This window comes from Falco peregrinus, chromosome 9, assembly GCF_023634155.1.
Source record: "Falco peregrinus isolate bFalPer1 chromosome 9, bFalPer1.pri, whole genome shotgun sequence".
Taxonomy (NCBI): Eukaryota; Metazoa; Chordata; class Aves; order Falconiformes; family Falconidae; genus Falco; species Falco peregrinus.
This window is the reverse complement of record NC_073729.1, coordinates 17,185,068-17,200,007: the sequence shown is the minus strand read 5'-3', so window position 1 is coordinate 17,200,007 and position 14,940 is coordinate 17,185,068. Positions and strand designations below refer to the sequence as shown.

Sequence of the window (14,940 nt, the reverse complement as noted above, 5' to 3'; positions counted from 1 at the left end):
CATTACAGAAAGAAGCCCAGACTAGCTACAATTATCAGGTACTACTGTTTTGGTTTTTGGGGTTGTTTTTGTTTTTTTTTCCAGAGCCTGCAGACAGTACAGCCTCCCAGCCCACAGGAATGAATGAAAATGTCTCATCCTCAGTTCAGAGCTGCAGCAGTACTGTTAGTTGCAATAACTCATCAGCCATCCCTCAGCCAAGCTCTGCTATTAAACCTTGGCGCAGCAAGTCCCTCAGTGCTAAGCACACAGCTACGTCTTCCATGTTATCTGTAAAGCAGCCTATATCGGAGCCTCCAAAGCCACCCTCAGAAATCGCCAAAACAACTCCCAACGGTCAAAAATCCATGCTTGAAAAATTAAAACTCTTCAATAGCAAAGGAGGCTCGAAAGCAGGAGGGACGACGCTCGAGTGTCCGGGGTCTCGGGACAACAGCTGTGAAAAGCTCGAGATGCTTCTCAGCTTTGAGGAAAGCGAAGAAACTGATGCCGCAAATCAGAATGTCAACAATCCAGGATCGATGTCCAGTAGCCCCAAAATTGCACTCAAGGGAATTGCACAGAGGACTTTTAGCCGGGCACTAACTAATAAGAAAAGTTCTCCAAAGGGTAATGAGAAGGACAAAGACAAACAGAAAGAGAAAGAAAAGGACAAGAGTAAAGACACTGCAAAGAGAACATCTATCACTGAAAAGCTGGACCTGAAAGAGGAACCAAAAGAAGACCAGACGGCACTAGCAACAACAGAGATGCCAAAAAAGTCCTCCAAGATCGCAAGCTTTATCCCTAAAGGAGGAAAACTGAATAGTGCCAAGAAGGAGGCCTCTGCCCCGTCGCACAGTGGAATACCAAAACCAGGAATGAAAAACACCACAGGGAAATCCTCAAGTGCCCCCGTTCCTGCAAAGGAAGGCGAGAGAAGCCGCAGCGGGAAAGCCGGCTCGGGGCTTTCTCATCAGAAGTCTCAGCTGGACAGCAGGCATTCCAGCTCCTCATCCAGCCTGGCTTCTTCAGAAGGAAAAGGCGTAGGAGGCCTCAACAGCAGCAGCAGCAGCCAAGCTGTCAACGGACCCGCCGCCACGACACACACCACAGGGAGCAACACTGTGAGTGTTCAGCTACCTCATCCCCAGCAGCAATACAGCCACCCGAACACTGCCACGGTAGCTCCCTTCATGTACAGGTATGGTGAACTTCTCCGGCGGACTGCTTTGAACATGACGCTTAGATAGGGAGATTTGTTTTGGACACTCGCTCTGTCAGGGGGCTGAGTGAGGCAGCAAGGTGAATGCCATGACGTGTCAAAGCTTTGTGCTTTAAGAGAGTAGAGAATTTATACATTTACACAAAAACTGTTGGTGAAGGCCATCGGACTAAGATGTATAAGGAGTTGTAATAGGTGGGAGGGTAAGTATTTGTTGTATCCGATCCTGCTAACAGTTAAGATGGGAATGCTAGCACCTTCTTGACCAGGTACTGCTCTTACCTGGGCTTTTACCCTGTGGATTAGGTTTGGTTTGTGCATCATAGCTCTAAAAGTTGTAACAATGCCATTTTATGACATAGCTATGCTCGTTCTCTTCAGTGTGGCTAACAGTGGTGGAGCTGCCTTGCTATAAATAGTAATGGGGAATCTTGGAAAACAAAAATAAAAATTCCTTAGTACAGGTAAGGCACCAAGTCTGCTGTTCTGTGCATTAACCCTGAATGAGTTAAGCAAAAGAGCAGCCGTATGGGGGGTCACAATTAACCTCCATCTAGTCCAGCATCTTCTGTTGGGCAATGGCAGTAGAGGCTACGTACAGAAGAGTAACAAGAGGGAAACTGACAACAAAGCTTCCTAAGAACATGCTCCCCAGTCTGACCATGACACAAGAAATTCCTCAGTCACATGGTGGGATTTTTGATTTTGACAGCCATCTCCTTTCTTTTGACACCATTTAATTCTTTCAGAAGAAAAGAATGAAAGCAGTTATTCCATCTTCATGGTCTTCCTGCTGCTGATGATTTGAGTGACCTCTGTCATATCCTTCCCTCCCTTAAGATGTTTCTTTTCTAGGCTAAGGTGTCCTAGCCTGTGTGGTTTCACTTGTGGAGATGCTGTTCATAACCTTTGGTCATCTTTGTGGCCCTTTCCCCTCATTTTTTTTCAGTTCTACTATATTAATTTTTGCCTTTCATCTCTTGGCACATGTAGCATAAGAAATGGTTGGCCACATTTTTTAAATAAATGTGTATGTACATGCAATGAGCCTGAAGGAGGGGGACGCCAAAGGCCTGCGCAGGAATGCAAAATGGGAAGAGTCTTCTTTCTGTGTGTGTGTAGAATAAAATGCCAGGCGTCTTTTCTGGCATGAGGTCACATGAAAAGGAACCAGTTGGGAAAAATTCATTTGTCTCAAACTTGTATAAATAGTACATGTTCTTGATTTCTCTTGCTCTTGCATTCATTGGCACTACTTTGGCTGAAGGTGGGGTTTACTACTAGTGATTTTTAGGGATTTGGTTTGAGTTAAAAACTGCCAGTGCAGTTTGCACTGTTTTAGTCCATAACTAAATAGAAAATAGTGGTTGCAAACTGATTGTATTGGTGTTTATCCCTCATAACCTCCAAAAATGCATTCGTGATGCTTTGGGTTGTTAAGTTTATCACTGCAGTGTCCTATCAAAAGATAAAGTGAAAAGCACTCTAGTTAGTGTTCATCTTCCTTTGAACTTAGGTATCGGCATCTAAAGTGTAAAAGCAGATGCAGTCCATATGTTTTCTGTAATCTAAACATACTGTTAAACCCTAGGCAGTATTTATTTAACTTTTTACAAAAAAACAGTAATGAAACTACCTATTGGCAGCTGCAGAAAATGCTAAGAAATTGAAAAAATAACTCTTTTACAACATTGGAGGAAAAAAGGGCCAAACTGTGTAATCTTGCCAGCTTTAAAAGGAAAGAGAAAAGCGAAATTTTATTGATTTGCAAGGCAAATGTATAGCATTATTATAGATTTAGTATCGAGACACTTTCCGAATCTACAAAATGCACTTGTTAATGCGTTGCAGTGGTAGTCTCAGGTTTTTTCTGCTATCAGTTGAGGTTACTTTAATCTAAACTTCTCAGCTGCCTGTAGACTTACTTTTTGTTTGTTTTTTTAAATATTGTTTTTTAAGTAAAAGACAGGAGAAATTGTTCTACATTTCATTTGGAGTTAACTGAAATTAAGAATATTGCAATAGTAATTCCTTGCTGTGTCTTCACTTACGTGCAGCACTTACTCTTTGGACAGGAGAACTTGCAGCCTTTTGTTGGTGTGGCTCTACAAGCAAAACACAGCACAGCTAGTAAAATTAATTAAGTCAATACATTTTTCAAATCTGACAGTAGATTCTTACATCACCTTTAATTACCTGACAGCCACAATGTCATACAATAAATTGGAGTTTGAAGCTGGTTTTACCAGTCAGTAATTTTAAAATACAAATGAGTGACATGGCTAGTTATTGAAGGGAAAGTAGCAGGAGTGTAACATGCCCTCATGCACTACCTGCTTTATATTAGTGCAATACAGACTTTATTAGAGAGGATCAGATTAGTCACAAAACCTGATGTTATTGATAATTACAGTTTAGCTGGAAATCCAAGTGTCTCAAGAGCCTGTCTGAAGAGCTATGAAGCCTATCTTTGACTATGAATTTTTTATTTTTTACAGCTGAGTGCTTGTTTCCATTTCTAGGACATAATTCAACATGGGACTAATGAATTATGTAAAATCAGTCTGCTGGTCTGTTCTGGAGAGAGGGACAGAGCAGCTGATGGCAGGTGCAATTGTCTCCTTGTTATACTTGAGCTACTTTGGATGGAGAGTGACTACGCATCTCTGTTGTGTGTTGCCTTCCAGATCACAGACGGACAATGAAGGGAACGTAACAGCTGAGGCCAGCACAGGAGGAGTCAGCATGGATTCTGCTCTTTATGTCAAAACTGGACAGCCTACTCTTGAAGACCTCTCAGGTATGTCTTGCAACCTACTGACTGCGGTCTGGTCAAATAAGAATTGGCTAAGGCAAGCCTGAAATCAGGAGCTCCCTCTTTAGGGGCACATTTAATTTGGTTTTATTCCTGTTGCTTTTGTTCTTACTAGTTACGGTATTTCTTTCAGCTCTTCAGCAATGGACACTGGGTGTCAATAATCTGAATACTAGATGCTCAAGTTCTGCACAGCGATGTGCCCCCCAAATTTCTTGAAAGCGTTAGGAATTCTGGGTGCTTAATCTCTTTTTAGGAGACGTCCAGCACCTTTTAGGATTAAGCTGTTATAAGGATCCTAAGTATTCTCAAGCATTTGATATTTATTTTTTACTGTTTAAAACTTCGCTTCAGAATTTACAGAAGAGATTAAATTAATTTCCTTGATGTTTTACTTTGTTTATAGGTTTTTTGGGTTCATATTTAAATTTGAGAGCCAGTTTAAAGTAAGAAACGCAGTGTCCAGCTGCATAAACCTTTTCAGTATTACCTCTTAAGCATCAATTTGCCTAGCCTAGATGTATTTCAGCCTGTCAACTGAGAAGTGTTTCTGAATCACAAAAGGTCTTTAGTTTTTTAATGACAGCTGTGATGTAAATGCAAACTGTTCTTCAAGTAGAATGTGTAAGTTTTGGGATCCAAGAATGGAGGACAGCTGACAACCTCGGAGATGGAGATGGAAAACCCAGCTGTGTGCCACCAGACCCCGCAGACAGCAGCAGTCCTTAAAGGGGTCTTAGGGGAAAAGGAGCAAAGAAAACAAAATGTTCCCTCAACCCAAATACATTAGAAGAAATAAGGGACAGATTTCTTCTCTCCCTACATAGCAGCTGTTGATGCTTTTAATTTAAAAGCACATATAAAACAAATGAGAGCATAGGTAGGGAAAACTGGAAGCTGAATAGTTTAATGACGCTGCCTGTTCATGAAGAGCTGATTTAATAATTAAGCTCTAGTAGCACTATCCAATGTCTGCCTTTTAAGTGTACTTATATTTTAAGTAATTGAATGTCATTTAAGTAAAAAATCTGCTATCAGTTTAGGCATGAGAGTGATCTCAGAAGAAATTGGTTTAGCTTGTCTCATGTATGTTCTCTTAAGAAGTCAACTACTGTTTGCCTTCGTACCTATGAGAGAAACGATCTGTGAAAGAGCACTGTGACCTTTGTTAGGCTACAGACCTATAAATGTTTTATGTTCTTTGCTGCAAAAATTTGTAGATCCGTGAGTGTAGAAAATATTTTCTGTCCCAGAGACCCGCTGGCTAAAGGAATTGGTCTTGTTAGGGAGCTATATCCAGTCCAGCCAGATCATAATTGTTTGACCATTTGGCCTAAGTGAATTGTATCTCAGGGAGATTATTTCCCAGGGCATAGAGAGCCATTAAAAAAAAATTGCTAACATGGACACTACCTGAGCCATTGTTTTTTTCTCAGAAAGGCTAATGATTGTATAAACATTAAAGTCTATCTTCCCCTCCCTAGAAGGTTCCCCATAGCTGGGGCTCCAGCACTTTGGTGAGTAGTTGGGGCCGCTGCTGCTTTGCAGGCAAGAGTATGTGACTTGGGCTTTCTGTGCCACCAACCTGGCATCTTTCAGAAACATGAAGTTTAAATCCAAGAATGTGGAAGGTTACAACAACAGCTTATTTATCTGGATCTTAACACTTCTGATTTGTGTAATAAGTAGATAGCCATTTAAACTAGCGATCATTGCGATGACCAGTATCCTGGCAGCTTAAGAATTAATCACTTGTACAAAGAAGGCGGATACAAAATTTGAAGTTTTAAATCTGCTGTAGTATTTTCTTTAGTCATGAGCTGTAGGCCCGTTAGAATGAAATCATTTCCTTCTGTGCCCAACAGAAGCTTTGTGATGGCTTTTTGATGGTGTTCTGTTTCAGCATTCGGCTTATAAAAAGAATACATTGGCACTACTAGGAATTCACTTCTTCTCAACCTTTTAGAAAGTTTAACTATATTAAGCTCCACCAAGTTAGCAACCAAAGCATTTCTTAATTGACAGCTGAGAGCAAGTAAATAAATTATGCTGAGGCACTAATTAAATTATTAATTTTATAAAAATAAATTATGCTGACACACTGGGAGGACTTTTCTATTTATATAAACTCTACTTCTAGAGTTAAAGAACAGGACATAAATGTGTTTTAGAAGAGAATATTTAAAGAACGGGATTTCTATATGCCAGGGAAACTGAAAGTCATCCCCCAGCTTTGTGTCATGTAGCACATTTAAGTAAAGATGTTGTGATGTTGACAAGCAAAAACTTTTGCTATTTTACCTAAAACATCACTTAGCATGGAGCACCCAGTCAACACACTTTAGTTTATTGACAATCTGCTGTTGTAGAATGGGATCTATTTAAAATGGGGGAAAAGAAGATCTAGAGAAAATATAGAATTAGAGAAACTGGCTGTGTCAGATAGATGTTAATTGTGTCAATATATAAGATAGGAAGGGTGGTATTGATGGGTTATATTTTCTAATGAGATTGAAAGTTAACTGGAATTTAAATGGGGTCATATGGGGAAACAACAATACAGAAACATCTGGTGCAAAGGCAGACTGTGCAATGAAGTTAACAGTACAGAGCTCGTTCTTGGTCCAGCTGCCGCAATGGCAGGTGCCTGCTCTGGGGGAGTGGGATCTCCATCGTAGTCGGTTTAGAGTGTTAAATAAGAGAAAGTCAGGGGAAAAAAGGGTGTTTGAGTCAAATTCGGAGTCAGATTCAGGCAGAGCTAACAGCTCAGTTCTGTGCTGTGTCCTGCCGTATCCTTTCTCATGGTTTATTTTCCCCGTAGGAGAGGATCCAGAAACTCGGCGGTTGCGAACTGTGAAAAACATTGCCGATCTTCGGCAGAACTTGGAGGAAACAATGTCCAGTTTACGGGGAACCCAGGTCACTCACAGGTAATGGCATGACTTAGCTTATAAGAAAATGGAAGCCATTGTGGTCTTACTTTTACATCTCTTGGATCTGGCTGGGTTGTATCGAGATTAACACTGGCAGTGAAAGATACTGATCTTGTGTTTCTTGTCTTTAAAGCACAGATTGTGAATCATGTTCATTGTTTATTGAGATATATGATGGGTAATTGATGGTGGTGGGTTGTGTATAGAATCAAAGGGGGAGAATGATTAGTGCTTGTTAAATGTGTTGGGTGATGTTTGAATATAGGTTACAGTTCAAAAAGTTTCTTCATCTTACTCTTGAACAACTTCAGTGCATGACACCACTCTCCCCCAATGTGTAATATTTTGTTTAAAAAAGCAGGTGAACTGTGCTTGACCCACATTATTAAGTGCATAACTTGAATTCCTGGCCAATCTTTGGACAAACAAATTTTTCTATTATTCTTAGTCATCCATGTATATAACTGCTTTTTCTTTGTAAAGCAACGTTTGGAAATTTCAGCAATATTTAAGATATGCTCTAAATAAATAAAGACATTTAAACATTCTGTGACTTGTATCTTCTCAATGTTGAACAGGAGGCCTGGGAGAATAAGCTGTTTGTCCCCTGCTGAGGTCGGGGTCCTAGTTAGAGCTCAGTGCTTTATGGACTCCAGCCCTAAATGAGTTCATTGGGAGAACATTTTGTGTTTTGGCTTTGTATCTAAAACTGAGGCAGAGCTTGCAGAGATGAACTCCCCATGCTATTTTTCTTTTCAAATTTCAATTAATGTGACTGCTCGTTGTGATTTAATTACTATAACCAGAGGACACATAGGTTTTTGCAGCATACATGTGACATTATATTGTGAATAGTACAATGCTGCTTATTTTAACAATTATCCACAATAATAAAAAAAAAAGTAACACTGTTGAGCAGGAAAGGAAAAGAGGAGTGCATGTGGGTAAGACAAGTTGCAGCTATGGATTAACTGCAAATAAATCAGCTGCCACTAAGCTGCGAGTGTTCATTGTGTAGCCTTGCAATCTATACCTGAAATCTCATGCTGTAGCAGTCCCATTTTTAAGGTTCCTTATAGCAGTCTACATTTAGTCAAACGCACTTATTTTTTGAAGCACACTGGAAACTATTTTTGACACCAATGTCACTACTGAGATAAGTGGTCGCAGCGTTCTCAGACTGTATGCAGGCCGTACTAGCAATACTGTTGGAAAGGATAAACATATTCACACACGTGAGATGCGGAAAATGAAAGATTTCATGTAGCTGACGCTTGTCAAAAACTGTATTTACAGGCTGTGACCTCAAATGCTTTGGTAACCAGAGCTCTGTATAAATATTAGCAATATTTTGAAAAATATATTCAAATCATAAGTATATAAAATGTGTTTTGAAAAATAAATTTCGTTTTACTTTTTTATTATTTTTTTCATTTAATCCTTTCCACAGTGTAAAAATAGCTACCACCTTGGTGCTGAACACATCTCCAGAGTATTAGGGCTTTCATGAATGCAGGCAAAAAAAGAAAATATATCAGAAAAATAGTCCTTGAGTTGGTTTTCCCTTTAGTCAGCTTAATATCCTACTCCCTTGCTCAGAGTGGCAAAACGGTGGTATCACAGAGTTATAAATGATTTAACATGAAGAAGTTATGCTTTCATACTGTGGATAATCCATTAAAAAGTTCCTGCTTAAGTCTTCTAACATATATATTGAACACTTGGCAGCCTGGGTGCAAGACTATCATTATTTAAGAACAGTGTTGGAGGAATGGACCTAACTGTCTCCAGGCATTGTAGCAGGTAAATTCTGTCCATGCTGTCATTTAGGGTCTGTAACTTGCTGACTGTTCAGGGTGTAGGGTCTTGCAATCACCTGAAATCCCATGGCACTCCATGTAGCTGGCTGCATTTAATCAAATGCATTTCTGTTTTTTAAGCACATTGGAAACTACATTTGACACCAATGTCACTACCGAGATAAGCGGCCGCAGCATCCTCAGCTTGACGGGACGACCGACCCCCTTATCGTGGAGACTGGGGCAGTCCAGCCCTCGCCTGCAGGCAGGCGACGCTCCATCGATGGGAAACGGGTATCCTCCGCGAGGGAACGCCAGCCGCTTCATCAACACAGAGTCGGGACGTTACATGTATTCGGCACCTTTGCGGAGGCAACTGGCGTCTCGCGGCAGCAGCGTCTGCCACGTGGACATCTCGGACAAGGGAAGTGACGAAATGGATCTGGAAGGCATCACCATGGATGCCACCGGCTACATGAGCGATGGCGATGTGCTGGGCAAGAATATCAGAGCTGACGACATCACGAGTGGGTAAGTGCTTTTACTTCGCAAATACTGTACTTCGTGTGGCTCTTCAGTTGCATTTAATGATGCTGTGTTCCTCTGATTGTTTGGAGGAAGAAAAAAACCACACCAACAAACCCAAAGATATTCTGCTAGTTCTAATAAGTGTTTGGAGGGACAGCTCGTTATCATAGTTAATTTCGTCAGTGGGATTTAAGCACGTGCTGTAAGTTTTATGTGCATATGAAGAAAATGTTCCTATATATGAACATACTCTAGCACATGATGAAATGTTTTCTTGCAGCAGGGCTCCTTGCGGGCGTCAGACACATGCTGCTGCAATATGCATTTACGCCGCAAGATGGCGAGTGAGGCGTGTCCTGTACCTGACTGAACCGTTTTCTGAACTTTTAGGGGACGGTTCACTGGAAGGAAATCAGTTCACATCTCTGTGTAGGGTAAAATAGTCGTACGCGCAAAATAAAGTCTAAAGAACACGTTAGTGTGCAGAAATGTGAACTGACAGACAGTTATCAACAAGGTATTACATCAACATTTTACTTCTGCCTTGACTGGAAAACAGCATTTGCTCTTTATTCCAGGATCAGCGTTCCGTTCAATATGTCCATTTTCAATTCCTGCTAGAATGGTCATTTTTTTTCTTAGCTCAAGTATATCGGCATTAGATTGATGTCAGAACTGATCTTTGAGATGTAAATGGCATATTTATTTCTGCGGCAGCCTTTTCCCTGTCTGGCTATCTTACATCCTTTGCTTTTCTCTAGCTTCTTTATAAGTGACATTTCTTGTAGCATTGGCTTATTTGGAAGATTTAGGGCCTCTTACTGAAATAGAAAGCTGGAATCCAGCTGCTGCTTTGTTACTAACTTAACCAATTCAGTTATGCAATCTGGAAATCTGTGAATATTTGGGTGTTTTCACATTGTCCTTTTTGAAAAGTTGGACACTTTCTTTCTAATTCTTTGTTAGAGAACCATATAATAAAGAAGCTGATGCAATACCCAGTATAAAATGCTGTTTCAAATAAAGCACCGGTAGCTGCTGCTGCATTGACAATGCATTGTATCCTAAAGCACAAGTAGTGCCATGTTTTCTATAGAACACCAAGAAGTGTCCCTGACCAGAATAGTGTCAGTTCAGGCTTCTGCTGCTCATAACTAGGGGAGCCCCAATCTTTGCAGATCTTTACTTTGGGTATAAAGTTCAGAGTCCAGGTTGATGAAAAGGAATTAATAAGAAAGCTGTTGAGTTTATGAATGATATTTCAGGGACGTCCGTGCCTTCGTTCATCTGTGTATAGTTTCCTTTTCTGTGTCTTCTCTGGTGATCCTGTAGGGTAAAAAATGGAAGTCTCCATAGTCTGAAAATACAAGAGTGCTCTTTAGATTCTGGGTCTAAGGAACTAACAATGTAATAAAATATTTTTGCCCGTTTGTGGAGAGTAATTGTGTGTAGAGATTCCCTGAGAAGGCTGTATTGCAGTATTGGATTGCAATAACGGCATTGGACATAATCCCAATATTAACATTGGTGAATCTCCACTGACATCTAATAATGCTGGATTGCCATCCACAGTACTGATGAGATATTTGGTAGCCTGTTTTCTAAGTTATCTTTCCCAATGTCAATTTATTCCCAATAATAAGAGAACAGGATAGCATTGCATCTTTGTGGGAGAGGAATAATACATCACTTAGAAATCTGGGAGGTTGCTTGTAAAGAAAGCATCCGTGTGGCTTGCTGCAGCCCAGATCTCCTGAGATCAGTGTTAGGGCGAACAGGCCCGATACTTCCAGAAACTGAGTTACAGTATGTGGAAGGCAGCACAAGAGGGCATTTATAGCATGAATAGCTCTTTATTAGCTGGTATGTGTTTCACTTTGTCATTTTGCAGAATTGCTACAATCCTGCAGTCTGAAAACCTTGGATCTGTGTTTTCATTGGCAAACTGATAGGGAAGGAAGCCAAAATATTTGTTACAGCCAAAATAAATCCAATAGCCAAGATAAACTATTTTAGCCCTGTGATCCTGATGCTTTCTCTGAAATGTACTGGGTCATGGGAAGTTTCATTTGGCCTCCTTTAGCGAGGCTGCTCAAGCAGAGCTCTGGCAGACACCGGGATTACTTTCATAGGGTTAGAAAGAGTATCTTTTCTGAACGGGCAGAAGTTATCTCTCAAACTAAGAAAGTCTCCAGGGGGTGGATCAAAGGTAAGAATTTGTCTTATTGTGGGAGCTAAAACATCAACTGAAGGACAAAGCAACAGGTCTAGGGTATGTGTGAGGTGGGCAGGACGCACCCCACGCACCTCCTGCTGTGGCTGGCGGAGCTCGAGGCGTCAGAAAGGGCACCCTGGAGCCCAGAACTGCCTCCCCTGTCCACCCTAAAGATTGTCCCAGGTGGGGACATGCTCTTGTGGCTTCTGGGGTATTTTTCAGAAGGCATGGTCCACTTCAGTCTCCCTCTGGCTACTAACACACACATTCCTACCTCTTTTCGGCCAGTTCCCCGCTGCCCACCTCCCCCTTTCCTCCATTCTCTCTAATGAGATGTAGAGCTGATTTCCTTTTTATCTGTCCTTGAAATGGACCAACAGAGCTGTTGATCAGAAAGGCCTTTTAAAATTCTTTTCTCTTAATTTAATTAGTCCTCTGCCCCTGTTCTCATTGCCCTAGTGTGCAGATTTCTATGCAGAATTAACAGTGTGAATATACCGATTGGTGCTGGTCACAAATTTTCTCAGGAAATAGCTCTGGGTCTGCAGACGCCGCTTGTCAAAACACTCTTTTGCAGAAGCATGGCTGTTCCAGCTACCTTCTAACAAAATGTAGATTTGATGATTTGACAGCTCAGCCACCCCAGAGCCTGAACGTTGAGGCAGGGCAGATGTAAGTGGCCCCATGCGTGGACCATGGGTCTGCTGTGGGGCATGCCCAGCTCATTTTTTTGTTTGTATCTCATTAAGGAACGTTACCTAGTGACTCATACCTCGCCTAGCCCGCTGAGCAGTGAACTGCTCCCTCAGCTATTAGGTGAGGACAGCAGGGCTCAGCCTGCATGTAATGTTCAGGGGCCCTGGGCTAAGATTCTCCTTGCAGTAGCCTCCCACAGGCGCAGTGGCTGTTAGGGGCAGGGGTAGGACTTTTAACCATTTTATTAACCTCTGCTTTTATTTGGCGCTTTGGGGTCAATACGTTCCCATTACAGATCTCTATTTTCCTCTTAATGTGTTTGTGTGCATGATGCTCATGGGATGATTCCTTCTTGTTTATTCAACCCTTTATGCTCCTTGGGGATCTTTCTACAAGCATTACAAGCAGGTGAATTTGTAATGTGGATGAAAGGATGCTAGAAGGGAGAGAGCAGGCCACTCTGGGCTGGGGAATCGGGTTTTACCCCCTGCTTCTGCTCAGGTCAGTCAAACCCACACAAAAGCTTTGTGCCCAAGGTAGAAACCATCTTTGTGGTGCAGAGGCCTGTCTACCTTTGAGTAACATCGACCAAAACGATCATTGAAGGAAGAGTTCTGTTGTCAGCTGAAATTTAGGAGTTATATCTTTCAGGAGGCAAAGAAGAGTTTGATATGAAGAGCTGGAATTGAGCACTGATTTCATTTAATGTTGATGGGTAACTTTATTTGTAGGATTCTTGCAGCTCAGTTGCTTAATTTTCTTCTATGTGTCAGTCAGACAGACAGAGATCTTTTTCAGATGTCAGGCTCATGTGTGGCGTAACAGACCTTCACTTGGGCTAAGGTTTTAGAGAAAGGAAGGGAGGACTATGCAGCTTACCGCTAATGAGAATTTGTTCTTGCTAACGGTAGTTAAGAGGAGCTGTTTCTTTCTGAGGTGTCTGCAGCAGGAGTGGTTGCTGCTCCAGGTAACGCGTGGCTAGCTAGGAATCAAGAGTGGCTGAGCTAATCGTGGTCTGCATGAGAACCTGCTCACCCTGTACGCTGAATCAATGCTAGCAGTAGTCTTTTCTGACCTATTTTTTGCCATGGAAAAAAAATACGTGGTTGTGGTAGTTCGGTTTTGGGGTTTTTGTACACTTCAAGTTAGTGGGTTAGACATTTTACTAGACACTGCTCTTTAAATGGTATGATGGTGTGGTAAGATTTCATCTAAATACAGTGAATGGGTAAAATTACATTCCTTATACGGCTACAACACTTCAACATGACTAAGAATCATTAGGAGGTTTATTTTATTTTTCTTCTCTGTTTGGGCAGAGTGTTTATTTGAACTGCCTTCTGTCTTGCTAGGATTGGCTTCTTAGATTTTGATCTTTTCAGCATTGCAGAAGAGCAGCTATATGTGGCAAACAGATAATTTGCACAAATAATGAAGAGGTCAGGCAAGCAAACGCAAAATTTTTACTTTTTATAAAAGGGTATTAGGAAACCTTGACTTCCGACTTCTTAGTGAACTCTGTTGAAGGTGGTGCAGAACTAGCTTTTGGGTTTAAAGACAACTATGGTGCTGTGAGAGTCAAAAGAAAAAATTATGGCAATGTTTAAGTCAAACTAATAGTCTTACTCCAAGAATCATACTTAAACATCTTTACAGGAGGCATGTCTAGAGTATAACATTAGTATTGTCAATATTATTAATGTTCTATATTATTTAAATAGTATTAAATATGGCACTCAGTTCAGGAGTAGTTCTGGTGTCAGCTTCATCAATAAAACAGTGTTTGATTATTTATTACAAATGATACCTCGAATAACATGCTGTCATAGAACTTTTCTTGCAGTGTAGGCTTCGGCACAAGAAGACACCATAGGCCTGTAAGTCCGAACCTTAGAGATCAGCTGGAATTAAGCTTTTTGTTCGGTGTAAGTGAAAAGATCCACTTTAGGTCATATGTACTGTTTGTCAGTAAAACAAACTCACAAGTTGTAGTGTGTTGTATTTTTTGCTTACTCGTACGTACTCTGCTATTGTCAGTGACTACCAAAATATCATTTAATGGCCATTTCCCCACTCTGGACTTTTCTGTAATAAACACCTCATTTAACTGCTGCTTCGGCACCAACAGGTTTTGTAACTTGAGCAAAAGACAGCTTCCAAAGGACAGAATAGGGTCCCACTCTGGGGCTAGCCAGCAGAGGGGGATGCAGTCATACACACTTTGTCGATATGGATCATCTGCAGGAAAGGAGTAGGCATGAGGGAGCCGAAAGTTGCTGTGGAGTAACTCTTCCCCCGCTGCTGATCCTGCTGGGAAGCTGCTGGGAAGGTTGGTCACACACCGTTCCTCTCCATTCAGTTCATTCCTTTCATTCAGTAGTTTGTTAATTGCAGGTAGTTACTAATTGTTAGCAAAAGTCTATTGAATTATAAATTATAGACTGCCTTAAATATAAAATTAAATTTTAAATGCAATGAACAACAGGTTTGTAGTTTTATGAACCTGAAAGGTAATATTTGGTCTAATGTTAGGGATTTGGGCATTGTATTAGCAGTCCCAGCCTGAAAGTTCAGGACCTAATCTTGTTCCTCAATGCCTTTGTTGAAATTCACGTGGATCAAAGATTGGAATTTAAACTAGCCACGGGCTTGTAGACGGGGTATATATTGAACCCTTTGGTCAGAGAGATCAAGTATTGTGCCGATGTGGTGGGCATTGTAACAGAGTGGGCAGGTGAGAATAACAGATG

General features: G+C 41.1%; 1 protein-coding gene across 7 annotated transcripts in view; it reads left to right on the top strand.

The window, feature by feature from the left end:
• Positions 1-14,940, top strand: part of NAV2 (neuron navigator 2) — a 410,341-nt gene that overhangs the window by 300,955 nt on the left and 94,446 nt on the right. For all 7 annotated transcript variants that reach the window (XM_055813584.1, XM_055813586.1, XM_027790864.2 and 4 more), the window contains exons 7-10: positions 85-1,183; positions 3,892-4,004; positions 6,841-6,949; positions 8,893-9,282. In XM_055813584.1, the coding sequence (XP_055669559.1) occupies positions 85-1,183; positions 3,892-4,004; positions 6,841-6,949; positions 8,893-9,282 (1,711 nt within the window). The remainder of the gene's footprint in view (positions 1-84; positions 1,184-3,891; positions 4,005-6,840; positions 6,950-8,892; positions 9,283-14,940) is intronic.